Source organism: Falco biarmicus, chromosome 7, assembly GCF_023638135.1.
Source record: "Falco biarmicus isolate bFalBia1 chromosome 7, bFalBia1.pri, whole genome shotgun sequence".
NCBI lineage: Eukaryota > Metazoa > Chordata > Aves > Falconiformes > Falconidae > Falco > Falco biarmicus.
This window is the reverse complement of record NC_079294.1, coordinates 18,608,413-18,635,896: the sequence shown is the minus strand read 5'-3', so window position 1 is coordinate 18,635,896 and position 27,484 is coordinate 18,608,413. Positions and strand designations below refer to the sequence as shown.

Genomic DNA, 27,484 nt, shown 5'->3' with positions numbered 1-27,484 from the left:
TGGAAAAGGGAGGTATGTTATTCTGCTTAAGCACCCTATAGAAATTCTACCATCCATGAGATCATACTTAGTCATTATCTAATGCCGTAAGAGAGACAGTAGTTATGAATTCAGGAAGAGGAATTATACCTATGCTGATACAGTAAACAAGTTGCCTCCAAAAGGTGGTAACAGAGGAAAAATGGGCTGATATGAAAAATTTGCTTATTATTGTATGCAGTAACGAATTTACTCGGTGCACTCAGTGGAAAAAAATATGCAATTCCTAACAGGACACGATAGCTTCCATTCAGAAGATATAAGTGAATACACACTTGTAGAAGTCTAGAGATGCAGTTCATATAGAATAGGAGAAAACCAGTAGAATAAACATCTTCTCTGTCTCTTCAGATTTTATAATGCTACCACCAAATCCCATAATTTTAATCTATTCAGTTTACTACAGTGTATCATCAGGCCATGGGATGCTTTTGTTGTGCAGTCCTTTACCTGCCACACATTCACACATTTGCAGTAAAAAGATATCAAATCTGCAATGACAAAAGTTCAGAAGTTGTCTGTGTAATTTATCTGTTTTGAACACAGGCTTTATGGTACAAACTTCAGTCACACAGAACAGTGTATCAATCTGATAACTATACAGTATTTTTTTTTCTTTTTATTAAGTATATAGATTTATTTATTGAATAACATCTATATACTGCTCTAGATAAAGTTATTGACTCACCAAAATTAATATAGTACAGCCAGTACATTACCATTCTTACAGCTAAAATGACTGATGATTTTGGGAAGCCCAATCTGAGACACACACAGCCTGATTTTTCAGCATAGAATACTGTGCATGTTACAGCTGATATCTGTTACTTTTTGAACGTGCAGCAGTTGTACAGTGCCTAGTATTTGAAGGTAAGCAATCAGTAAATGAGGAAAACACAGTTAATGATCTACAGTGAAACTCAGTTTAAGTGACATGCCCTGCAGTACTTTCCATGAAAATAGAAGACAGTCACTGGTGGCATTCCAGATGCTAGTGGTGTATCCCAAAGGTCGATATTGAGGCCAATACTGTGTCATAACTTTCTTAATGACAGGACAGATTGCACTCTCAGCAATTTTGCAGGTGATACAAAATTGATAATTGTTCTTAACACTACATTTATATAATTAGTATATTTTTATGCTCTATCACACCTTTCCCATTCATGTTCTTGTCTCTGTCTTCTCCTAGCTATCCCCATGATACGTCCATTTAGTTCCATTTCCCAGCTTTTCCTCTCCCACAATATCTGCTGCTCACAAACACCCCCACAATCAGTTCTGGTGTCATCACAGCATTCTCCCACATTGCACAGAGGCTTTCCCTGTACTAAGCTATCACTTAGGTGCTTAACTGTTTTCCTCCACTTATATTAAACACTGCCTTCTGTTTTCTGTTCCACAATGCTGTGCTAGCACATATCACCCCTTTTGTTGCTTTCCTCCTTTTCTGATTGTGCACCAACTTCCATCTCTTAATCTGTTTTCCTTCCAGAACATACAAAGAACTTTCACACATTTTTGCATCCTTTTACCCACCATTTCTAATTCACCATGCCTCTCCTCACATTCTTCTTTATTTCTAACCATTGCCAATGACCTGAGTGCTGGATTTAGTTTCCTACTGCAACTACCCTTAAAATCCTGTTCCAGTTTCCCTTCTTCAAATACTTGCCCTTTTATTCTTAGCTTTTATGTGCATCCCCATCAATCTCTATGATTTAAGTCAAAAGACCTGCTTCCTTTCTTCACATTTTCCTCTTCATTCTCAGATTTCCTCCTCCCCAAACAATGTTTCTTGATATGTCTTTCTCCTGTTTCATACCCTTTTTCTTCTCATCCTTTCTACCTGATAACAATAGTGAAAGGATGCAGAAGATAGAAACAAAGCTCTTTCGTTGTGATTCCCACTTAAGCATAAAGAAAAATCAGGAAAAATACTGCTCAGTCAATCTTACCTTGAGACAGCACATAGCTAGAGCAAGTATTTCTGAGGACATCATACCCCAAAATTACGATGATCATCTTCCCTTGTAGCACAAGTATACGATTTAATATATAGGTAAACAGGTCAGAATGATCACTTACCTTATCGAGATCTGGCTCCTCCAATGCTAGTGCAAGCTCATTGTTGTCCATTACAGAAGCTGCTGCAACATCTAGTGGTGTCGAACCTCTCATTGAAGGAAATGCTGCAGAAGGTTAACATACAGTAATTAAATGCAATTTGCAGTAACCACAGTCATGCAGCAGAGGGCAGCAATCACACTGGAATCTAGAACATAAGAATTAACGGTACCTTGTATGGCTGTTCCTCAATTAAGAACATGGTTAATGTTTTTCAATAACATTAAAATAAATGCTGATATTTTTTTTTCTAACTTGACATCCGTATCTACAAACATACTCAACCGCACTGGTTTTAATTGCAGACAAAAAAATCTGTATTAACAGCAGCAAATCAGAGGAATGTTATACTATTTCTTCAGCAGAGCAATGTGTTATCTACATAATTCTGTATAACCTTATCAATTCAAGATTTAAAAATATGCCTATATTCAACTAAAAGAGACATTTTCAAGATTCAGTGTTACCTGTTTTCTTTCTTTTACTCTTATCCCATTTTCTGTGTTTAATACAGGCAAACTCAGGCATTGAAATGGTCACCATGAACAGCTAAAGCACTGTGAAATCACATGCTATCTTGTCTTACTATATCTTATTAATAAAGCCATCTATCTAGCCAAGAAAATTTTCCTTGTGTTACAAAATCTAATACACACACATTAAAAAACATACATTCAGTGTTCCAAAGAAAAAAATATGAAATTCACATCAGTGGCCTCAACCTCAGAGGGAAGGGAAATGAAACCAGAGGAAATAGGCAAGCACCATAAAGGGCTAACTTAATCTTACAATTTCCAATCACAACTATTTTGAATGGAAAAAAATTCAAACTGTATGGATTTAATCCTAAATTTTTCAAGGTATTTAAAAACGCAGATTTAATCTATTCTGTTTCTAATATTCACAGACACATAAGGATGAAAGAAAAATGGGAAAAAATAGGAGTTAAATATGAAACCACAAAGTGGTTTAAGCTTCAGAGAGGCTTATTTACATGCTTCAACTTGCTATAGAAATTAGATACTAGTCTTGCAATATCACAGTTCCTCCTGATCTTGCTTTTAGCTGTTACAGCTACATGACATACCCAGTCCAACACTGCTGTTTTCCAGCAAGTAACTAAGATGCTCAAACATGGCCTTTTGGTTTTGACGACTGATTCGACAGAAGTAGCACAGGAATCGACAACAGCTTGCCACCATCTTAGGAAAAATGATCTGCTGAAGAAGAAATTTGACAAAGCAGCGAAATATGTTAATTACCAATCTGTTCCAATTCTTCCTGCACTCCTAACAAGGAAAGTATAGTGAAGTTACGAGGCTGATAAGCAGCTGACAGTTCTTTTGCTTCTAGGTCTAAGAAAGGACCCATGTTTCCTTTTAACTTTTGTATTCATTAGGCCATTAGCTTTAAAATATTGAAAAAAACATTTTGCAGAGGACTATGGGGGACGTATCAGAGGAAAAAATGGAGATATAATTCTCATCAAAGCAATTTGCAGGCTAGCAAATGCAGTTATACAAAACCTCTGTCTTAGCAGCATTACAGTAATAAGCTCAACCACCAGTATTAAGTCACAGCAGAATAAAGAATATTCAAGAACCTTAGTTTGTTCTCCCATATTACAATAAGAACATACCGTTTTCATATAAAACATTTCTACAATATTCCTATGTTTTTCAATGCATAGGCCTGATAAAATAAAACATTAAATTCCATTAACTATCTAATGCTTTTAAAACCAAAACCAAACAAAACTCCCCCAACACTACTTGAAGAACATTATGTGCAAGAATTTCTCTGAAAATAATTTCATCTGTAGTACTCCTGAAAGAATGTTTCACAACTAGTCATAACATCTTCTGAGATTCATAAGTTATGCCATTTTCACATTTTACTGAAAGGAGATGAAAGAACAAGATCAAAAATCATTGGATGATTTCTGATGCTTGTTTAAAAGTTTTTACTAGATTTATCATTATATAGCACTTTTTTATAAGTGTTAAGTTCAGTTGCAGAGCTATGTCCTAAGGATACTCACAAAATTAATGAGAAAATTAATTACCATCAAGGAGTCATCTTTTTTATATAATCTGACTAGCACCCCTTAGGCATAAGCAGGATTATATTCTATACATTACATATATATATTCCATAATATCCAAGGTGATATCTGAGCATTTTAATCACAATATCATGGACTTTTTTTCTTCCTATGACATCCTGCCTCCTTCACTTCATACTTTTCAATTCTAAATAATATTGCTTATACTTTATTATAACAAATTATAACTTTATTATAAAAAGCGTATAAAACAAAAAAATATATATTTAAGAAGTGTAACCTTTTCACTTAATGAGACAACAATCTTGCAAAAGGTAATTATGTAACTAAAAGCTATATATGTATGTATTATCGTTTCAAGACGTCAGGTGCACTTCCTAACTTCCAAAGACTTGCTTAACTGTAGTTTTTTTGATAATATATGTGGCTCATTTGTCTATTTCAGTCGTGAAGGAACTATTATGTACAAGCAGCATTACATATGATTTCTGCTCTTAAATGCAGGAAATGAATGAAAAACATTCATTCATTCATTCATGAAAACATTCAACAAAGTTTCCACTCCCCATATTTACAGGGATTTTAACAGAATGCATGACATAACTTTGTTTAAAGAATTACAGTAACAGCAATACTGTTAAAAGTTGTCATTTTTAGAAATTCCTCATTGTTGACAGGAATACATAAGAATATGGAATTTTAAAATTTTAAATCAGTAAGAAATAATTTTGAAGTAAAATGATTCACTTCTGATAGCCAAAAAGGGTGTTGCTCAGGATTCTCTGAAGATGAATGAACAGCCAACAATAGAAATCAACATGACATTATGATTCCAAAACTATAAGACCTGAAGACACAGTTTTTAAAGTAACTATTTTTGGCATTAAGATACACACTAAAACCTAACTGTGATGGAAATGCCGAAAGCTTGCCCAACTACTTTCTGGGATATACATTTCGGCAATGAAGTATCTTTCCAGTGTTTTGTTAGTCAGTACCAGCAAAGTACTTCTAAGGTACAGAGTTACATTCAGTCACACCATATTCCACAAATCTCATCTCTTTCTGACTCATTTATTAATAGCACAGCTGGAAAGAAGCCTGACATATATTTTCTTCAGTTTGAACTGACAATTTTTTACCTTCTCACCATTCCTTCAGAGAGGTGTGAGCTGTAACACTCAGTACATATCTCAGTACAGCCTCATGATAAAATGACTTAACCAAGAATCTGGAGATCTAGGTTAAACCATCTGCTGCCACAACCAGGGAAAATGCCCAATCCCTAAACCAAAACCAGAGACTACATTGCATGGTTGCTCATTCCATCTCTTCAAGCTACAACACCGAACAGAAAATGTCCATGAAGCTGGAAAGGGAAAACAAAAGGGAACATACTAATAATCTAGCTGTGAGGAACTTCCCTGAAAGCAGGAAAAGCAGTGTTCTGGTGCCTGATGCCACCACAATACTTGAACTGTGTACCAGGAACTCACTGGACAAACCCACAGAGAATTTCAAAAGAGTGTACAAACCCATAGCTGGCCAAATCATGCTCACCATTTCTGGCCCTAGTCTTCATTCAAAAGAATACCTTACCTGGCAGAGTGAAAGATCCACAGCATGCACAAACATATACCTTTACCAGATTACAGACCAGTGGTTCCACCTAGGGTCAACAGCCTTTCAAGGAGATTTCTCTGCCAGATTAGAAGTTAAGCACACTAGCAGAAGATCAACAGACAGCAGATAACAATAGTTTTAATAGCAGTATTTTCTCTCCCTGCAAGACTGCCGTTCTTATGAAGGAAACCTTAAGGCTTGGAACTCAGAAGCAACACTTCTCTGCCTGTACAGCTCCCTGCCAAATGCTTTGTTCTGTGAAATCTCCCCACTGCAACATCTAAAGTTTGTGCTAACGGTGTGCAAAACTCTTTGTTAATAAGCCTTGCTGTGTTATTTCATAACACGACTGTAGCCCTGTGACTCCATAAGAAAATTATGGGTTCTGAATCATGACTATCTGGAAGTTTCCACACCAGGTGAAATGAAGCAGTGGTATGGAATAGATCAAATCCCAAACACACCCTATTTCTTGTCCATATTTCCTCATAAGATTTCTATTCCTACGCCAGTTCCAGTCCAATAGGTGAAGTTTTGGATTCCTTCTGAGAACTTTAACTCTCCCCAGGCATTTCATAAAGAAAGAGACATAAAATAGACATTTTGGGTGGCCAGACACATTAAATGCTGCAACATCAGGTTACCAAGTAATTTTCTAGGTCGGCATTCCCTTTGAAGAGTACCATGGTAAGTCTGTAAATTATTTTTGTAGATCTGTGTTAGTAAAATTTTCTATGAAAACTTTTTCATTAGAATTAGAAGGCATTGTGGGGTTGTTTTGGGTTTGGATTTGGTTTTTTGGTTGTTTGTTGGGTGGGTTTTTTGTCACCTTTGACTATATGTACACATTGTAGTAAAAACAGAGGGTTGTGACACCTATACATTATTAAAGTATTAATCCTCTTATAAATAATTTAGACTTGCCTTGAACTCAAATGTGAGCATATTAAAACAGAATAACTAAAAGCAGTATGTGAATACTTATAACAGTGTGACAGTATAGCCAAACATGATGGATAAGTGTTTTATAGAAGTATATAGCTATGTGACCAAAGAAGCAAAGAAAGGGGGGTGTAGCTGCACATAGAAGGCATTCAAGTTATGAAAAGCTGCCAGACAGAGACAAGGGTAAGCACTGGGTGGTAAAATGGGCTGAAAGTTGTTCCCAATATGTAAGAATGAGTGGCCAGGCAAAACAAAACAAGATAAGCAGTACTGGGATCGGAGAAGACCCTTATTTTTGGGAGGGAGTCAACAAGATAAAAATATCAGGCATAAACAAAGCGAGGAATGAAGACAAGCCCACTTCACTTCTGACTTTTTTCAGCAGCCTAAATACAGTAGCCTGAAGTTAGGCTTTTCAAAATGTGCACCACTCTGCTTTTCAACTAATACATATATATTCAAGCATAACACTAAGAAATTGGAAAATACAACGCTGCAAGAAAATTATCAAGTATTTAAATTTGAGCATTCAAAATTAAAGTAGATTTAGTCTCTTATTATAGTTTATTGCTAATAACATTTCATCTAAGATGAAAAGCTATATTTTCCTAGCAGAGCTATGCCTTCCATAAATGCACTAATGTATATATTTAATTTAAAATAAGAACAAAACCTTTTTAAGTCCTATTAAAAGACAAGTGATACACATATAACCTCCCAGTCACTTTTTAAAAATCAAGTTCTAGAATGCTGGGCTTCTCCCTCTAGTAATGTAAAAGCTGTTCTATTTTTAACAGTAATCGATATTTCAATTCGGACAAGCAAAATTTGTCTTAAATGAGGGGGATTTAATTTTCTTCACATACTTCCTCTTAAACACCCTAGCATACTTTTGGAAACGTTCAAAATGCAAAACACTCAATAAAATTATGGTGAAATTACCTGAGATTTATCTCCTCCAAGCACATTCACCATCACATCCATAACAGTCTCATGCATGCCCAAGACTCTCATTAAGTTAGGATGCTGATAAAACACCTTGTTGTTCATTATATCCCTAAAATGGAAAAAAAGGGAATAATGTGTTTTTAAGAAACACCATTTTAATTTAAAGCAATGACACATTATTATAGATTTCAGAAATAAGCATTCACTATAACATAATATTAAATTCTTAGATTTCAGAATAATACAAAACCACCTGACAACTAAATGCTTTATATTTCAATATGCTGTCATTCCTCTCATTTTCATGAATTCTATATAATAAAAATCCAAACTTTTAAATTATTTCAAAATCACATTTCTTCATCTTTCAATTGCTCTTACCATCTGTTCTGTTTAAAGAAAAAATATATTCCGTGGTGATCTAAGTGAGAAAGGATATATTCTGTTATGTTTTAAGTAGAGAACGGTGATCAAATCTAAATCTAATATTGCCCCTGCAGTAACGCCTCTTAATTAATTTTCTCAGTTCACAAAGTAGAAGACAGTAAATAGACTTAATATTCTAGGTTAGCTGTTAAATGTGTTTCATCAATATTTCCAAAATCAAGACCATCTGTCAGAAGATGTAAAATGGCATGCAATCCCCTTAAACATGAATATTTTAACATTTTCACTCTGCCCACCATCCTCTCAACATGTTCTAGAATTTCCTGTATTGGTTTCATAATCCAGAACACAATTTATGTGTTTCAACTTGAATCCAAGGATTTCTAACGTTTTAGGTCAGCCTGTTAAAAACAAATGGCAAATAATAGACATCATGCATGCTTTAAAGAAATAAAGAAAACTGGGAATGGAATGACTCATAATACAGCACCTCTGGGAAGGGCCTACACGCATGCCAAGTTTAGACAAAACTTACTCTTTATCCCTCCTAGAATTCTCAGCAACTTTACAAACAGCATCAGGGACAAAGGTAATACCGTTGCATACTAATGAATTGTTACATGACTTGCTCAGTTCAACCAAAGAGATTAGTCTTTGCAATTTTTACAAAAGCAATACAATTTTTAAAAAGAAATAGAGTAATGGAAGTTCCTTGCAACTATTGTAGAAGAGAGAAACTGTTCAATGTTCTTGACGAAGGACAAATAAATACAGTTTTTAGGTAATCATACTATCATTTTCTCTCTTTTTAAATACATGATTTTAATTGAAGTAATTAATTTTCTGTGATTTTTTTTTCCCTTCCAACATTAAATAGCCTAATCCAGCAATTATTCACCCAGGAGGTGCAACAGACATGCAGGCATGTACCATAATACTGCTGCTTAACAGTGGTAATTTCATAGCAAAGACAGAAAAAAATATTCTCACATCAGTAGGCATTACATGAAGACGATTTCTTATAATTCTAATGTAATTAAGGATAAAATAATCAGTCTTCCATGTTCAAATACTTTAAGCTGGCACTGATGATGACATAATAATTACTAACCAATCTGAAAATTTTCAGAGCACAACACTTTGCTGGTTCTTAGCTTAACTGCAATCTTAACTGCTTGCACAAACTTTCCAATTGAAAAGACACCAGCAAGTTTATTTACTCATGCATGAAATATAATGTGAGCTTTGAGTTTGGGAAAGATGTGGTATTGACACCAATAAAGATTTAATTTACTTGTTTTCTCCAGAGCTGCCAAAACATGTACTTTGATGAAGCTTTAAGCATTAGGCTTAACTATAGCAAAAGGAGTCAATTTTCTTTAGATAAGAAAATACTTTAGTTCCCAGAAACTTTGACACATTTGATACTGCTAGAGATGAATTGGAGCCATCTGGGAAATATCTAGGCAAATCAAAATTTCTAAAACATATCTGCATTTTAGTACAGTAGTAATTTTCATTGAGGATCTAAAATGAAAAGATTTAATAATATAACAAAAAAGCTCTATACAAACTTAAAAATAAAATTATGTGAATTACATACCCTAATCCATTAATCATTAGCAATTCCTCCTCTTTTCCCATCCTGACACTAAGAAGTGAGCGAATCTGGCCCAGTGCTGCAAGCAGATTAATGGTGTCTTTGACAGAGGCAGCACTAATAGTGTATGCTTTCCTCAGGGCTTGCAGTAGCTCACCAATGCTGTCATATTGCCTACGAAGGAGGGTGTACATAATCCGAACTAATTCTGGATCTTGAATCTGATCTTCCTGGGACCAGCGCACCATAGTCTGGGATATAAGTTCTTTCAGTGTAGCTAAAAGATAAAATACAGAAGAAGTTACTAGCTATTACAACAAAAAAAAAATATGTCAAAAATATGTATAAAAGTAGAATATTAGATAACAGTGGACAATGAGGCAAAAGAACACAAGCAGAGTTAAAAAGATTTTTCAACTGGAAAAATAATTTTTAGGTCTTTCAAGATAAGAAACACCTACTTAGTGTTCAAGTCAATATCAGCAATGAAAACTTAGTTGATCATGACTTTTAAGTTAGATGTTATATTTAAACTTTTGATTTATCCGTAATTTCTAGATCAAGATTATAAAATAGCACTAAGTGCAGCAAAAACACCTTTTCATTAGGAATGACTGAAATCTAATTTTATAATGCCAAAGAAACATCATATTTTGATGATCATCAGCCTAGGTTTTGAATGCAGAAATTGGTAATTAAAATTTCAGTAAACAGTTTATTGACTGGCAAGTATGAGTTCAAATTACAGCAGAAATATTCATGAATGTGTGCTCAGCTTGCCAATCAATTTTGTTGTGGGGGGCACAAGGATGAAGTATGTTCTAAACTTACAAAACTGCCAGAAAGGGGGATGAGATAGCCACCTTTTTAAATCAAATACCCAATTCAGGACCTACCCAGGATGGCTTGAGCCACTTTTGCTGCTTATTCACTTGAAGAATATTTAGCTATATTGTTGTTCAGATAAAGGACCTACACTGTCTTCAAAGTGATGATCTACTTAGAAACATCTCAGAAACATATGATGATGAAAACTCACTAAGGAGTAGGATATGCAAACTGAGTTAGAATAGAATTTACTCTGTATTTCCCATCTGTTTGGGGAAAGTCATTGTCACTTGGAAATACATTTTCTAAAAAAATAATACTGTTTGGAACTACACAGTGCATATTGCTTGAAGCAGTTCTGTTGTACACGTTTCACATTCAATGACCCTGAAAACAATTTTTCTGAGCTCAGAGTTTAGGAAATTCACCTGAAAACTAAACACATATTCCAGTCGTTGTTCCAACAAACGTTGTTGGTTGATAACAAGTAGAACATGAATAATCACCTTCTGTCTTAAAACAATACTACAAGTTTCTTTTCTCTATTTCCAGCAATGTCACCTCCTGACTTTCCCAAAGTTCTTCCAATTTTAAGAACTGCCCCCTCCCAATTTCCAGAACAAAAGTGTTTATAGCTAGTGTGTATCTATTTATTTTTGTGTCTACACTATCCTTTCACTTGCTAACTCTCCTCCCTTACAGTTTACTTGATGTATTTAAAGAAAACCATCATTAATACTCAGATTTTGTTCAATAAACAGGTTCTTTTCTGTGGGGCAGATTCTGTATTTCATTAAGACAGCCCTATTCTTAGAGGCATGTTATAACTGAAAACATAAATAAGCTTAGTTCCAAAACACCATATCACTTTTTACAATTTCTTCTTTCAGTGCAACAAGGCACTCTCCTTTTCTTTGATTCTTGCACTAAACTCTTCTTTCCTAGAATAACTAATAATTTCCTATAACCTTCCAACTCATCAAGTGTCACTGATTTCTGGTTCCAAAAATATAACACACTTCTTACGTCAGAAACTCAATTATCATATTAAAGAACACAATTACTTACTCTGGCTTTCTGATAGGGGTGAAAGGGATAAACATAGGCTAAAGAGCAACCTGAAGTGGTAAACTCCAGAAGGAGTTAAGGTTTCCTCCTGTGAAATGACATTAGGTCTTTGATATCTCAAGTGATGGCTGCCCTTACAAATCTAAAGGACAGACTGTGACAAATTTTTGTCTTTTTGCTCTACAAATCTAGTTCCTCATTTCCTTAGCACTGCCAGAAATAAATATTTTTTGTTGGATTGAAAGGACTATTACTTTCAAAATAATGTCATATTTTTGAATTATTTTTTTTGGTTCAATGAGGGAAAATACCATATGATTCACTCCAAATAGTATTTTCCATGTTGGCTACAAAATATTATTTGAACTTACTAAATTATGAGGGCAATTTTATACATTTAACTGTCAGATATTTATACATGGAACTGAAAACGTATTACAAGTTTTAGTACAAACATAATATTGCACAAGAAACACATTCTCATAAAATAAAGAAGTGAAAACCAAATATTTTCCCTGATATTGAATTGCCTGTGCAGAGTTTTCTATGTGTAAGTGCATCAAAATGGTCTTGTGTATTTTAGAGCTTCTCTCTGGAGTTTTGAAAATGTTTCTCCATAAAAAGTGTTAGTGTTTCTTAGGTTTTAATACCTTTGAAGGTTTTGATTTTTTTTCTTCTGATAAACTTTTAAGTATCATATTGCTATATGTAATTACTTTTAGGTAGTATGGCAAATAGCCTTGGGAAATCAATTAGCCATGTTCTTGCATGAATGAATTTTTGGTCAGAAGATAAGAAATGGAGGGCAGAACTAAATGGTAGTGGTCACAAAGAGGGAGAAACAGAGGTGAAGTTCTGCATATATCCATGCTGTGTTCTGTGATGTTAAGAATCTTCCTTCCCTAAAAGACCTGAAAAGGGGATAAACAGGTGCAAACAAGTTTGATGATAGAAAGTTATGAATGGGTGTAACTGAAAAAAACCCAAAAATAATTAGAACTTAAATGGACAGAACTGGGTAATAAAATGGTGATGAAATTCATGTTAAAAAAAGTAACTATAAATAAAATAGGGTAGGAAAATACAGTCTTCATTTATAAATATAACAATGAGATGTTAACAAAGATAAGATCTGGCAGATAGATCCAAGAAAATCACAGAATCACAGAATAGTTGAGTTTAGAAGGGACCTCTGGAGGTCATATGGTCCAATGCCCATGGTCAAGCAGGGCCACCTTCAGCCAGTTGTCTAGGACTGTGTTCTAGATGGTTTTTGAATATCTCTAAGAGGGAGAGGTCCCTTATCTTATAAAACTAGCTCAATTATCAGTATCAACTAAAATCCACTGACAGTCAAAAAGATCAAATCAAAAGCCATGATATTAAGAAAGCAATGTTTAAAGCAGAATACATTATGCCATTATGTTAATCCACAGTTCAGTCACACCTTTTCATCCCACACAAGACGAGGCCTTCAAATGAAGCACATTCACAAGGCAGGAGCTAAGCCAAAAAGAAAGGTGTGTCTTCATGTAATGGATGACAGAATCCTGAAACTCCCTGCCAAAAATGTAGCAGACGCTAAAAGTTCACATTTGCTCAAATGGAGACTACACAAGTATCTGCCAGAAAGGTACAATGGGGATAGACAAAGATAAACCTCTTCAGAGTCAGGAAATCTCCAGAGCTGAAGATAAATGGAGACTGGGACAGTATTAAAGTGGTAAGTATCATATCTGATTGTTTCATTCTTACTTGTCCCTAGATAACCATTTGTGGTCACTGTTTGAAACAAGGTATTGGGATGGATGGATCTGAATCATTACACCTGTCTTACCCATAATATTCCAAAACTTTAGGGGCTGCTTAGTGTTTCTACCTCCGAGCATATAAAGCTTATGCTCAGTATTAATTTCTTATCTGAATTTTTTTTTTAAATACAGAACTTTGCAGTCTGGTTTCTACTACTTAACGCTAAAGGCTTCTCAAGTTGCCACTCTCAGCCGCTTACACATACTCGCCTACATCTAAGCACAGCAGTACACTCTGAGGACTTCTAACTGAACTCCTGCAAAGAGGAAAGCCAAAAACACTTGCGAAATTTGACAACCACTTTATTAATAAACTTTAAGAGGCATTAGAGTTCAAAAAATTAGGAAATAAGAGAATAATTCCTTCTAGGCTGCTCTTACACCTGTACGTCTTAATTTAGGTTTAGCAGTCTGCTTAGAGTCTCTTTTTGTATTCAGATATCTTGTCACAGGGATCTGCTGTTTCCTTCCCTCTAATCCTTTCTACCTCTTTTGCCCTGTACTGAAACTGAGAAGCTCCTGTGTTTGTTTCACCTGAGAAAAAAAAGATCTCCTTGCAACTCACCCAAAAGATAACAGATGAGAAACAATCAAATGTGATGACTCCAGCATGATCTCAACAATAGACAGAAAAATCTGCTATTCTTTTTGACTGCTAATAAGTAACAAATGTACTGTACTGCAACCAAACATTCTGTAACCAAAATTAAAAAAACAAGCAACAAAAGAAATGGAGCCCACAGCCAGCGTGAAGTCTATTGTAAGTAACAACTACTAAGTTACATTCTGTGGTTTCAGTATAAGTAGCACTCTAAGGAACAAAGTCTCAAAGGACACAAGCAAAGATTTTTCAACTTAACTTTACAATCACATCTTTTTTTTTTTTTTTTTTTCCCCTTGAACATGTAGTGGTTATTATCCAACAGAGACTTAACCTTTTCACATAAACATTCTCATATATACACACTAAGTTCACTTTGAAAGACCCATGGTTTATTGTTTAAACATGGGAACTGAATTAGGGTATTTGTTCAAGCCAGTAAATTCTACTTCCTGATTTCTGTTCTAGGACCAACAATCAAGTATATACCTTCCAAATATATGGTTCTACATGAAAGATTTATATTATAATAGCAGATATCTCCCCTAAGTCAGAAGCACCTGAAAAGCCCTAGTTAAGTGAGCCTGACAGACATAGTTTCTATTCCCAAAATGCATGCACAAAATCATTGATCTCCTTTCATTTCTACCTGCAGAAAAACTAAAGAGTATACATATCACTCACTAGCTTAAATAAAAAGTCTTTCTTTGCCATTTCTTGCGTGTAAGGGTACTACTACTTTTATCACACCACAAGCCTCTGGCATGTGGAGAGAGGTGATGGGCAGGCCAGTACATTTAACCTGTAACAGAAGCTGGAAGCAACGTGAATATTGGGCATGGTGACATTGATAACCAGCTAAAATAGTTGCTAATGTTTTTCCAATTTTTAAGTTTTAACAAGAAATTGCAGTGCCTTAACAATCTTTCAAGACTGTATGATGACTACCCCATATATATGCCTTATATAAATTATGACTTGACAGTTAAAAAAGTCACATTATCATAACTAACATTAATTTATTGCCTCAATGTGTTTATTCTCTGAGTTATAGCTTGTTTTAAAAACAAATTTTACTAATTCATTATTAACACTAGTTTAAATTTCTGGCATTCCTCTCCTAACATAAAAGTCCATTTGTGAGTAGATATGAATGCATGCTTAGAGGAAAGGAAGACTTTTTTATAGACACTAGTTCCTTCCTATGAATATTCAAACGCTGAGTATGTATAACCAGATGCTCAAGGCCAGAGACTTTTAGCCTTGGCAACATGTACACACCATGCTAACCACAACCCATCTTCATGCATACAAGAGGATGGGGGTACCTCAGGCACCCATTTGTTTCACTCTCTGAATTCCAAATTTCCTGGGGCGTACAAGAGAATTGCACATATGGACTACATACCTCACAGTCTCCAGCTACATTCAAGAATATAATATAATAAATATAATTTAATATAATGTAAATATTATATATTTTTTCATTGTCATTTGAATGAGTTCATATACATATTAGTACTATGCATCACTCCAAGGGGAAGCCCAAACCTGAAGAGATTATCTGAAATTTCTAGAATCACTTGTCCAACCTGCATTTCTTGTGACCAAAAACTCCAGTACATGAAATAAATAACCTGCTCTGTTCCAAGGGCCAGATACCATGTGCCCTGAGGCTTTAGGAGTGAATGCTTCCTGATTCATGACAACAGAATTCACATGAAGCCTGAAGAAGAAATGATACTTCCCAGATATTGAGATTTCTCTTTAGAAAGCAGATGCTGACAGATGAGTCACTGGAGAATAAAGCCCAGTCAGCAGACCTATCTTTGTGCAGCACATTAAATTATTATAAGATTTAATGTATTTACAACCTAGTATCAAGCTTAACAGATCCAAAGATGCTTTTAGGACAGGATAAACCCTCTCTGGTGTTTTACAGAACAGGCAGATCATGTAAGAGGTGTCCTGAGTTATAAAATAGCATTGCTGTCTAATGTCACACAAATCCTGATGAAATTATTAAGTCGGAAATGAAATTAACTATTCTAGGTCTGCACAAGGACTGATTGCCAAACTGAGCAAACGGGAATTAGAAGAGGAGGATTTACTACCATTGTTGGTTGGAAGACCAACTTCAGGTCACTTGTACAATTTTGCAAGTGGTATTTGTATGGTGTTATAGAAACTCAGAGCTGGCAAAAGCCAATCTTGATTCACAAAGGCAACAAGAAACCTCAGCAAAACTTTATCTTCTAAAGGAACACCTGGAGGAAATAAGACTTTTTTCCTGCCTTATTCCTCACCATCCACAGTCACTACTAAGGACTGAAAGCTCATAAACAAATGACAGCAAAGACAAAATTTCCGAGATTCACACTATAGATTAATCTCACTGGGGATAATACACGGCAGTGAAAGGCAGGTTTGCTGCTCAGAGGCTCAACAAAATAGTCATGCAGATGGCAGAGGAACTGCAAGCACAGAACCCATCTTGCCTATTTAGAATAAGATCACTCCTCCTGTGTTGGGGTATAGGGTAAGAGAATCTACATGTACAGGAATACTGCTCAGAATAAAACATCTATGATTTCAAGTGTTTTGGGGTGTTTGCATGCATGTATGTACATTTGTGTGTACACATACCCTAAGAAAAGGTAGTATTAAAAAGGAATGTGAACACTTTGGCTACTAGTCTTTCCCTGCTGGTAACAGAAACAGCTACAATAATTTATTAGAGGAATTAGAACCAAAAGAACAATATACCTGCAAAACGCAACATGAAATATTGCAGAGATGAAATAATAATGACAAATTGCTACTCGACTGAAGCAGCCAGAACTTGAGATAACTTCAGGATATGTGTAGGCTTTCCGTCTTCCATTTACAAATAAGCTCAATTTTGCTCTCAAGTAGCAAAGACATTGAACTAACCTCTGTAACAAATGCCACAGGGAGGTATCTGTAACATTTGTTATTTCAGTCCTTCCTTTAATTATAAGTAGTGTATCTTTGAGACACCAATAATACATGCAATAGTCTATTTTCAGCTTTCCATTGCTAAAATGACTCTGTGCAATTATCAATTACTTAATGCATGTGCATTTTTTTCTTAAATTCATTAACTAACTAAATAATATTCTTCAAAGCATTATAAGAAATGACAAGCGGCTATACATAGCATCTCTGTAGCTATGAACATGCTTGCTTTCTCTGAAAATCCAGCGTTTCAAAGAACCAAAAATGGTTCACATACAGTATAGCACTTATTCATAAGTTCTGGCAGTAATCACAAGTTAAAATTGATTGTATGCAGTAAAAAAAAACCTAACCAACAAAAAAACCCCCACTCTTATTTCTCTGTATAAAGGTATATAACAAAACATATACGCTGTAAGTATTCAAATACTTGCTAGATAATGCTTCTGAATCTGGTTGTTAGAATGTGAAGAAAACTTGCTGAAACAAATTCTTAGTCTCCTTTTCTTCCTGATTTATGACATTAGGCGTGGTAACAAGATGACAGATATGAAATACAGCAAGTATATGGCATTTGCGTATAAATAACAATAAATGTTATTTTAATTCACTCTTCTACAGAAAAGACAAACTTCCCATCTTTTTGTATTACAAAAACTATGAATTACAGTGCTGTGTTTATCCATCATTCCTCTACGTGGAAAAACCTTGATTCAACTACATTTATGTTTCTTACAAGAACTAACTGTAATTTAGGTAAAATTTCCATTGATTAACATCTGTCAAGCTTTGCACAGCTTTCTCTAAATGCAATATACAACATGGCTATATATGTTGTCAGCTGATACATATATCCTATGAATCAAGCCCAACAAACCTCCACAGTGCTTTGCAACATGTAATATCAGGCCTTTTTAAGAAAGCTCATCAGCCTACCTGCTCAGCATTAGCCAAGAAAGAGCCTGGACTGTTTGGCTGAGTGAAGAGAAGGCTCAGGGGCACCTTGCCAATGTATATAAATACCTGAGGGAAGGATGTAAAGGAAACAGAGGCTCTTTTCAGAGCCCAGTGATGGGACAAGAGGCAATGGGCACACACTGAAACACAGGAGGGTCCATCTGAGCAGAAGGAGAAACTTTTACTTTGAGAGTGACTGAGCACTGGCACACATTGACCAAGGAGGTTGTGGAGCCTTCATATTTGGAGATATTCACAAGCCATCTCGACGTGGTCCTGGGCAACCTTTTCTAAGTTGCTTTGCTTGAGCAGCAGGGTTGGACCACATGACCTCCAAAGGTCCCTTCCAGCCTCAGCCATACTGTGGTTCTATGAATCACTTGCCACAGGGCATTACAGATCTGAAAACAGTGGCTTACTCTTAAATACCATTACGCTAATTAACATTAAGTAAATTATTGTATTGTTTCAACAGTTACTCTCAGTTCTCTGTGTGCTTATTCAGCTGTTCTAGGCGGAAGGACTGTTTTCAGTGATGTAATATATATTCTCCCATACATATTGTTTCTAGGTCTGTGGCTTAAATTGTCTCTCCTACCTTATTAGTTTCAAAACATATATGCAGACTTTTCAAGTGTTTTGAGTCAAATATTTATATTTTTACGAAATGTTAATAGCTTACTATTACTCAGCAAACACACAGGGATATCCCAGTCTTCTTTCAATATAATATTCTCCTATGGTGTCTGCTCTTTTCATGTATGTTTAAGCAACATCAAATCTCACTGTAAAGGGCAATGAGATTTATAAATATAGAGAAAACTTTCCAGGCAAACTCATGATATCTAGGCGGAATTATTCTCTGCCCTATGGTTTTAGAGACAATTAAAGATCTATAGAAGCAAAGAGCAGGATAAAAACCAGCAATATTAAATTCTGGAAAGTTCTGTTAACTTAAGCATTTATAAATGCAGCATTTGCACTTGTAATTAAGATAATAAAGATGTTTCTTCTGTTTAATTAGTCAAATATGTTGAATTCAGAAATTCTTAAATTCAGAAAGGGTATGGTAAGAGTGAGTATGGTGTGGATATGTGTATGATACGTGAAAATATGTATGAAATGTGCCTGTATGTGATACTTGAGATAAATCAGAACAAGTTATTAGTTTTTAACGAATGTATATATTCACCATCATCAAGTGAAAGAAGTGAAAGCCATCCCTTCTTATACAAAAAAGAACTGTAAAACCATTTTGTCACATATATCTTAGTACTGAGATGCATACAGCTTCTCATGCAGCCAACAAAAATGAAGCTAATCTGTAAAGACATTTTTGCATTTTAAAAAACATCAAGCCATATACATGGAAACTTCTCAAGTTTGGAATTCTTGAGTCTAGATTATGGTGCCATAATTAACTTTTTACATTTCTTTGTAAATATTATGCAAATTTTCAACCTCAAAATTAATGATCTGGATTCAAAACTTCCACCCATTTTAACTTCTTGTTTAACAATGCATGTAAGTTGTTTAGTATGTAGGATAACTGTTCTAAGAGGCAGAAGGAACTTAAACAGGTAGCCTCCTCCTTAAGTCCACTATAAAGTTTTATTAGAAAATATACTCTTGTTGACTGCATACACTTTTAGCACTTGCATCACAGAAGTATTTATGTGGAAAGAAAACTTACTAGGAGATTTCTCTTCTTCCTCCTTAGGTTCTACTTTTGCAGTTTTTGGTGGACCTTTGATTTTGTACATTAATGAACGGAGTTTTCCAGTCAAGGAGGAATCTTCCTCTTCCTCTTCCTCCTCTTCTAGTGGAATACCTTAGCAAATAATAAAACTGGTTAGAAACAAAACTCAACTTTTGAAAATTAACTCTTTCAGTATTTAAACAATACCAAAATACCTACAGGACTTTTTTTTAAACCATCAAATTTCATACAGGAAAAGCAAGGTAGTAAGGCCAGTAGCGTTAATAAGTTAGCTACAGTAACACCCATCAAATTAAGTTTATTTCAGTACACATACTCCTTATATCCATATTTATAGTAACATTTTTCAGTATTATGACCAAAGAGGTGGTATTCTTGGAAGATTCTACTATGGCAATTAATTTTGACTCAGCGTCATATCCGTTTAAATATGTGAGCCTTTATTTCATATTGCAGAATGTAAGCTAAAGAAGGAAACATATGGCTGTATGTCACAGTATAACACAATTTTTCAGTCAAGGTATATAGCACTCATAAACAAATATATTAACTGAATTTAAATCTGTAATAAGGCAGATGTCCAGAGATTACACCAGTAATAGATGTTTTTCAAGAAAATGTGTACGATGAGATGGGATGTCATTTTACAAGATAGTTTAATACAGTTCAGTTCACTGCATTGCTTCACAACCATTCAAAGCATTTAAAAATCTATCACACCTCTTAGTGATGATCACATACCACATGTGTTATGTGCAGAAGCACAGAACATCTAAGCAGGTTCCCTTCAGACCAGAGCTAATTGTGCTGAACTGAAATGTAAGCTTTTGCTGTTTGGCTGCTGGTCAAAGTGAAATTGGGAAAAGGAAAAGATTTCCAGATAGAATACTGAAGAGATACAAGCTGCAGCAGAGGAAATAGGATAATCTGCAGAGGTTAAAACTGGTATTAAAAAAAGAAACTAAAGAAAGGAACGGAAATCTGAAACGTGGTATTAGGTTGGAGAAACTTTGCCACTGCCAGCTACCAAGGGCAAGGAGTTAAAGTTATGACTAGGAGTGACTAAGAAGGACATTCAGAGGTGGCGGGAAAGACTGAAAGAACTAGAAATTGAAATTGGAGACTATGTATGGAATTTAAGGATAGGGTAAATGAGACTGGCAGGGCAAATTAAAAAAAAAGCAAAATGAATGAAGGAAGGCTACAGTCAGTCTGGAAACAGTAAGAACAGGAAGCACAGCCAATAAGGAGAGGAAAGAGAGAGTAGACAAGGCTGATAAAGAATGCAAGAAACTCTGGCGTTGAAAAAAAAGCTAAGCCCTGGAAGCAAGAGACACTGGGAGAACTCTTGGAAGTAGAAATGGGCAGACAAGAAGAAATGCACTGGAATAATGAGGCAAGACTGTTGGACCGGAGGAGATGGAGTCTGTGACTGCTCCAGATGGGGTCTCACTCACTGCTCCATATAATTCTTCATTCATTTTGCATCCTCTTAGAACTGCAATCTATTTGGAAGCCGACCATCTCGTGCTACTGGCTAACCACTTAATTCAAGTGGCAGAGGTCTGTGCACTGGAACAGATGGTTCCAACCCAGATAAGCGTCAATTTGATATTATGCAATAAAATCTGTTGTAAATTTGTTTGTTTTGTTTATAACCAAGAAATTACACACAAAAATTATGATAGAGGACTATTATTTTGCTGAAAAAATTAACCACTCAGAGTTAGGACATGCTAGGATTAAGACTGCCTGAGTAACTTTAATTCAGACTATTTGTGTATATTCATTATGAAGCAGCCTTTAATTACTTGATTGCATACATATTTTTCCACTTAGACTGAAAAGTATACTTAGTATTAAAAAGCTGATTAAATATTCCAAGCACAATTCCTATTCATTTTATCAGCAGCTGTGATTGCTTAGTACTGATCTTCAGGACTAAGTCAGGACACAGATAATGAGAACCATGAGAACCACAGCGACCACCTATGATGATAAATCTGTAAAAGGCAATTAATATGGTTTTGTTTAGAATCCAGAGGATCATTAAACTATTTTAATCATGAGACTGTGCTTTCTTTGTCTTCAGTCTCTCTTTCATTCAACATACACATGTATATTGCAGTAAACAATAATAAAAGTGTACCCCTATAAAGAAAAAAAACACCCCACAATCACTAGGGTTTCACCTCATGAAAAGATGTAGAGTGATCAAGAAATAAGCTAAGTGAATACCAGCAACAAGATGTCAGGGTAAAATAAATATATTGCAGAGTTAAGATATTTCTAAGTTGGGAGTCTTCCATAATCTTCATCCTGGAGTCTCAGAGAACTGTCTAATGCCAAATAGGCATTATCTTTGAAAACCAGAGGTCAAATAAAGCACTAAGTGACTGAATAATGGAGATGACAGTATCTACCTTAATAAAGATGGGGAGAAAGAGTAGCAGCTACAAGGGTATTAAGTACTCGCTTTAACCCCTAAAGAAAAATGCTGGAATGAAAGAAATAGGTTTTGGTAAGCACTTAGAAGCAAGGATGAATAACGATCAACACAGGGTTGTCAAAACCTAATTAGGTTAAACCAAGTAAATTTCCACCTATGATATAGGTAACCTTACAGATACAAATCTTGATTTTAAGAACTAAAACCATCTTATACAATATCCTCAGCAATAAGCTGATGAAACACAACCTAGGTACCCGCTTACTCATCTTTGGCTGAGGCTAACGCTGAGGTACTTGAAAAATGGTAATTGGCTTATCACAAAATCACAGCTTGATGGTTGCTGGAAATTCTAATAGGATACTCAGAAACAGCAGCACAAGATGATAGCAGAAGCCCTAACGATATCTGCACAGAATGGTATGGGAGGCATCACAGCTATCAACAGAAATCACAAACTGTTAATTACAGGTCACTAAAAGAATCCAATTGCATGAACTGGGTAAAACTGGGTTTAGGGATAATCAGTGAAGAAAGAACTAGCAGGCTGTATTAGTTAATATTTAAAAGTGACCTCAAGCAAACAGAAGGAGGCAGAAACTATTAAGATTACCATGCTCTTCCTGGGGATGAACTCGAGGTCTGCCAATTCACTGTAATGACTCAGTCTCCTTCATCTTGGACAAGATGGATGCCATCAACCATAGGACCAAGAAATGCACTGGAAGAGTAACTACCAGTATATCTACCAAGTAGGTAGATAAGAAAATGCTTTGTATACTAGTTTTAACTGCATAGTTATTAAGAATGAGCAGTAATAACTAGATGACTCAGCCTATAAATGTAAGTATCATTATAAATGGACTAAAAATTCCATTTTTCTCTTGATTAGATTAATATCTTAATAGTCTAACAAAAGAATTTTGGCATCATACATAAAATGTGATTTCTTAGCCCACACAAATTGCACAGGCTATCTGACATAGCTCACCCTTGAGGATACCCTAAGGAAATTAAAATTCAATGACTGGGGCAATTCAAGCTGTAATCTGCAGTGTAATAGTGTTTTATAATGATTGACCATCACAGCTGTGTATACACCAGGAAACTAAGCTAAAGCAGTAGTAGCAGCAGCCCTCATACAGTGTTTTTTATTAAATTTTCTCGTTCTCAACTTCACAGCAATAATGCTCTTTCAATATCTTTTATCTTCTTGTACACATACACATGTCTATATAAATCTTTTAAGGTAATTCAGCCTGCTTGTCTGGATAATTTTTATTTTCCCCATTAATTCTAAAATTGCTATACAAATAGAATACTACCCGGTATTAATTTAGTAGATATATAACAATGAAAAACTAAAACCATGCACAGGTTTCCCATATGTTTGTAAATGCATCAGTTTGTCAGAAAAGTCACCACGTAAACAGTAATACATCTAACAAAAAAAACTCATCCTATTTTTTTTTAACTCATTTGTTCTTTTTTCACTTAAAGTGTCAAAAAGACAAGCAAAAAACGTAACAAAACCTTGCCACTCACCACAGTGAATTAGAAGATCATCATGAAATTCATATAACTCATCCCGAATCTCCTCTGGACAGGGACAATCCTCTCCAAGTTGAAAATTCAGCAACATATTAATCTTTAAAGGGAATAAAACAGAGTTAAAAAGCTCAGATAGCCAAATACATATTCTAATATATAGCCATACTTTACCTCTTTATAATCAAATTGACATAAAACATAGATTTCTAATACAGCTTAAAGGAAATAACAAAGCGGTGGTACTTTGTAACCTTTACAATTAACATCAAAATACAGTTACACGCAACAAAGCTGTTACCTGGAGGTATAAAAGACTATTTCCACCATATAGATTTCAGCACAACAATAACTTCATGCTAACTGCTGGCAAGTAAAATTGTCAAATTATCATCATCTTGCAGTACTGGATGAATCTCGGCTCCTCAGTATTGGGCAGTAATGTTCAATTTTTCTACACTGTTGAGAAGCCCTAAGTCAACTGGTTTAGAGCTTGAATTCTGGAGTAAAGGTATAAGGATTCTGACATTCAATATTTTGTGGCATCTTAATAAATTTTATTTCAAATTCAACTTTGCTTCTCTAGCAGTTCCAATGGTAGTTTAGAAGTCAGAACTCTATCATCACAAAGACTTTTTTTACCTTTAGATTCAACTATTTGTTTAATATTACCTGTTCTTGAGGAGGAGACCGAAATTCTTTTGTCTTCTTGGCAGTCAAAGCAGCAGACATGTTCAAGGCTTGCATGAGTTCATTGTACCTATATTTCTGATTATATTGTAATTTTGATACATAACGGTCCGCAAATGATACAATTGCTTCCACTCTATGTTGTAGCTCACAGTCACAGAAGTAATTGAGTAAATGACACATCTAGGATAGAAAAACAGACAAGTTCAACAGTTTAACAGACTGACCGGGGAAGAACTGCAGTGGACACTATAGACTGAAACAGACTGTAAAAATGAGAGGCTTTTTTTCCCCCCCCATATTTTCTTTTAACACTGTAAAGTTGACAAATCTATAAATTTTATTATCTGATTGATAATATTATATTGCATTCACAGTCTTTCACTCCATGAACTCAAAACATGTAGAAATCACAGAATCATAGAACAGTTTGGATTAGAAGGGTCCTTTAAAGATCACCTGGTCCAACCTTCCCTCCTATGAAATAGGTAGGTATTTGCATATCTATTTTGAGCGTCAATAAACATGTAGAAAGAATTGCATCATCATCAGATTTGGTTATTAATGTGAGGTTATAGGGTGAATTGGAATAAAGGTCTTCAGCATTTCAAATTTTACAAACTACGGAACAGACAAAAAGCACTACCTTCCTTTCATCAATAGCAGAACATATGTAATACATTCATATTAAATGGTCACCTGAAGTTTAACAGATTCTGGTAATCTTGTCTGCAATAAGCCCTTTGCAGGTGCTTTTGTTTCTTTTATTGCTTTCTCCCCAGCTTCTACAGCTTTTTCTTCAACTTGTGTAACTTCTTCCTTCTCTGTCCTCTCTTCTGTTTCTTCCTTGTGATCTCCAAACACACTAGGATCAATGAGGAGTAACACCTGCTTCACATCATCATCATCAAAAACCCCCATTATGAGTAATGTTGCTATCAGTTTAAGAACAGGAACAAACTGGAATGCAACCTGTCCTCCAACAGGATCTCGTATATGACTACCACTACACTGTACTGCCTCTGTTAGCATACTTATGGCCTTGGATTTAAGTGTATCAAGGGGTATCTCTGGGCTGGATGTCTGACGTTCTTCACTGGTCGCAATAAAGCATGGAGTAGAAAAATTAAAGCCTGGTTTCAGACAAGTGCTAAGCCCTACTCCAGGTAAACCGTGCTTCTTTGTTTCATCAGGATATAATTTAATAGTTCGAGTTTCATCTGTAACTGGAATGATAAATTCATTGTTCATCATGAGTTTGGCTTGCTTGGCATGCTCCAAATGAATACTAATGAGCAAGTCATAGAATCCAGAACGCAGGAGTCCAGGTAAGTATTGATTATCTATAGTAAAAAATAGCTGAGATATGTCCACATGGCTACAAAGCGCATAGGCAACTCTAGTGTTACCTAGAGCACTAACTGAGCTATAGAGTTTTAAAGTGTGGTAGTGAAACTTCATCAAATCTTCTTGTTCACATAGTTCCAAAATATCAACGCATCTGTCATGAAATAAAGAAACAGAACACCAGTCAATTTCATTAATAATTATTTTGTAAAAGAAAAGTTTTATAATCTCTGCAGATTTTGGTCAGCTCCATTTTAAACCATTAATATTAAGATTGGTACTGACTAATCTTAACATGTGCATCATTAAACCACAGTAAACGGTGGCAATAATTTGATGAGATTATTTACAAGTACTCCTCCATAGGGGAAAAAAAAAAGAAAAAAAAAAAAAAAAGGAAAATTGTAATATAGAGAAGGTTCTTTGCAAGCTATAGTAAAGTAGAGCTTGTTTTTAAAAGAAATATATTTGGAATGCTGAAACTCTGCAGTAATACTGTCACTGAACAGTGCCTTTATAGTTGAGGATCTCCATTTCATTTTTTCCACAAAAGACAGTATTTTTTACTCTTTTCTTGAATTCAGCTTTATTAACAAGAAATAAAAATGCTTACTGAATTATTAAAAGAAGCTGCAAAATAACTGATAAAAGTACAGCAGTTAATTTATCTTTCTGCTATGCTTTTGCTTACAGTTTGCTTTGTCACTGGTTACATTATTTTGTATTTAGATACATCTTTATTATCCTCATTCTGAAGATAAAACCCAAAGAAAATCTAAGAAAGTCAATAAGAACATAAAAACTTAATTCATGTAAATTCAGAGCAGATGAAATAGGAACTGATTACATGTTTTTATTACAGAAAAAAAATCAGCAAAATAGTACTTGCATGTTCTTTATATTGGTTTTCTGGAAGCTGAAAAATCTCTATGTTTAAAGATCTAGAGATTTAAGAGATATTATTTTGTAATTTAAATAAAATAATTTTTTCTCTATGTATGGAAATGTCATCACATGGCATTAAAATTATTCAGCCTCTTGCACCTACTTAAATTTAATGAATATGATATAGCAGATAAGATCAGAGATTCTAAACAACTCTAGTGCAAATATTCTCCAAGGCAGGTTTATCCAATACCCAGATAGCAGCTTTCCAATAGACATTTTGTCCACACCAAGTCACTGTAGTTCCTCCCAAATGTACCTATTTTCTTCTGGGATATGAAGTGCCATCATCTGCAAAGGTTCCAAACACTGCACAATCCAGCCATGACGTTCACTGACACGCTCAGTTTCTACTTTTAGAAAGCTGTTTGGCATCCTGCTCCATAACACAGGTGTAATTGTTTGCACATCAAGGCGAGGGGGACACTGAGGAACAGGATTTCTTTCTTCACTTTTAAAAATTGCTGCTGATAAAGGCATGGTATTCTGAAACAAATAGGCATAGTCAAATTATTTTTCTAACATCTAATTATGAATAAACTTATAATACCAAAAGGAAGTATAACTAACTGATAGCAAAGAACTCACAGAAATATATGTTATTGCAATAAACAAAATCCATTAAAACTCCCCCAACTTTAAAGGTGTTCTCCCCAAATAACTTTAGTTTGTTTTGACAAATGCAGTTCAGATTTGTTGAACAATTAACTTCATTTAATATTTACATTTACAGAAATGTATGTAGAAATCAAATAAGAAGTCATGCCATTAATTCAGTCTTCCTAAACGAATTCAACTGAGCAGGAA

General features: G+C 35.0%; 1 protein-coding gene across 1 annotated transcript in view; it reads right to left on the bottom strand.

Annotated features, from left to right (window-relative positions):
* Positions 1–27,484, bottom strand: part of RYR3 (ryanodine receptor 3) — a 233,144-nt gene that overhangs the window by 94,125 nt on the left and 111,535 nt on the right. The window contains exons 35-43 of the mRNA XM_056346522.1: positions 26,937–27,163; positions 25,085–25,886; positions 24,368–24,568; positions 23,693–23,795; positions 19,672–19,809; positions 9,738–10,011; positions 7,742–7,856; positions 3,254–3,386; positions 2,128–2,231 (exon numbers count right to left, since the gene is read on the bottom strand). Coding sequence (XP_056202497.1) covers positions 2,128–2,231; positions 3,254–3,386; positions 7,742–7,856; positions 9,738–10,011; positions 19,672–19,809; positions 23,693–23,795; positions 24,368–24,568; positions 25,085–25,886; positions 26,937–27,163 — 2,097 coding nt within the window. The remainder of the gene's footprint in view (positions 1–2,127; positions 2,232–3,253; positions 3,387–7,741; positions 7,857–9,737; positions 10,012–19,671; positions 19,810–23,692; positions 23,796–24,367; positions 24,569–25,084; positions 25,887–26,936; positions 27,164–27,484) is intronic.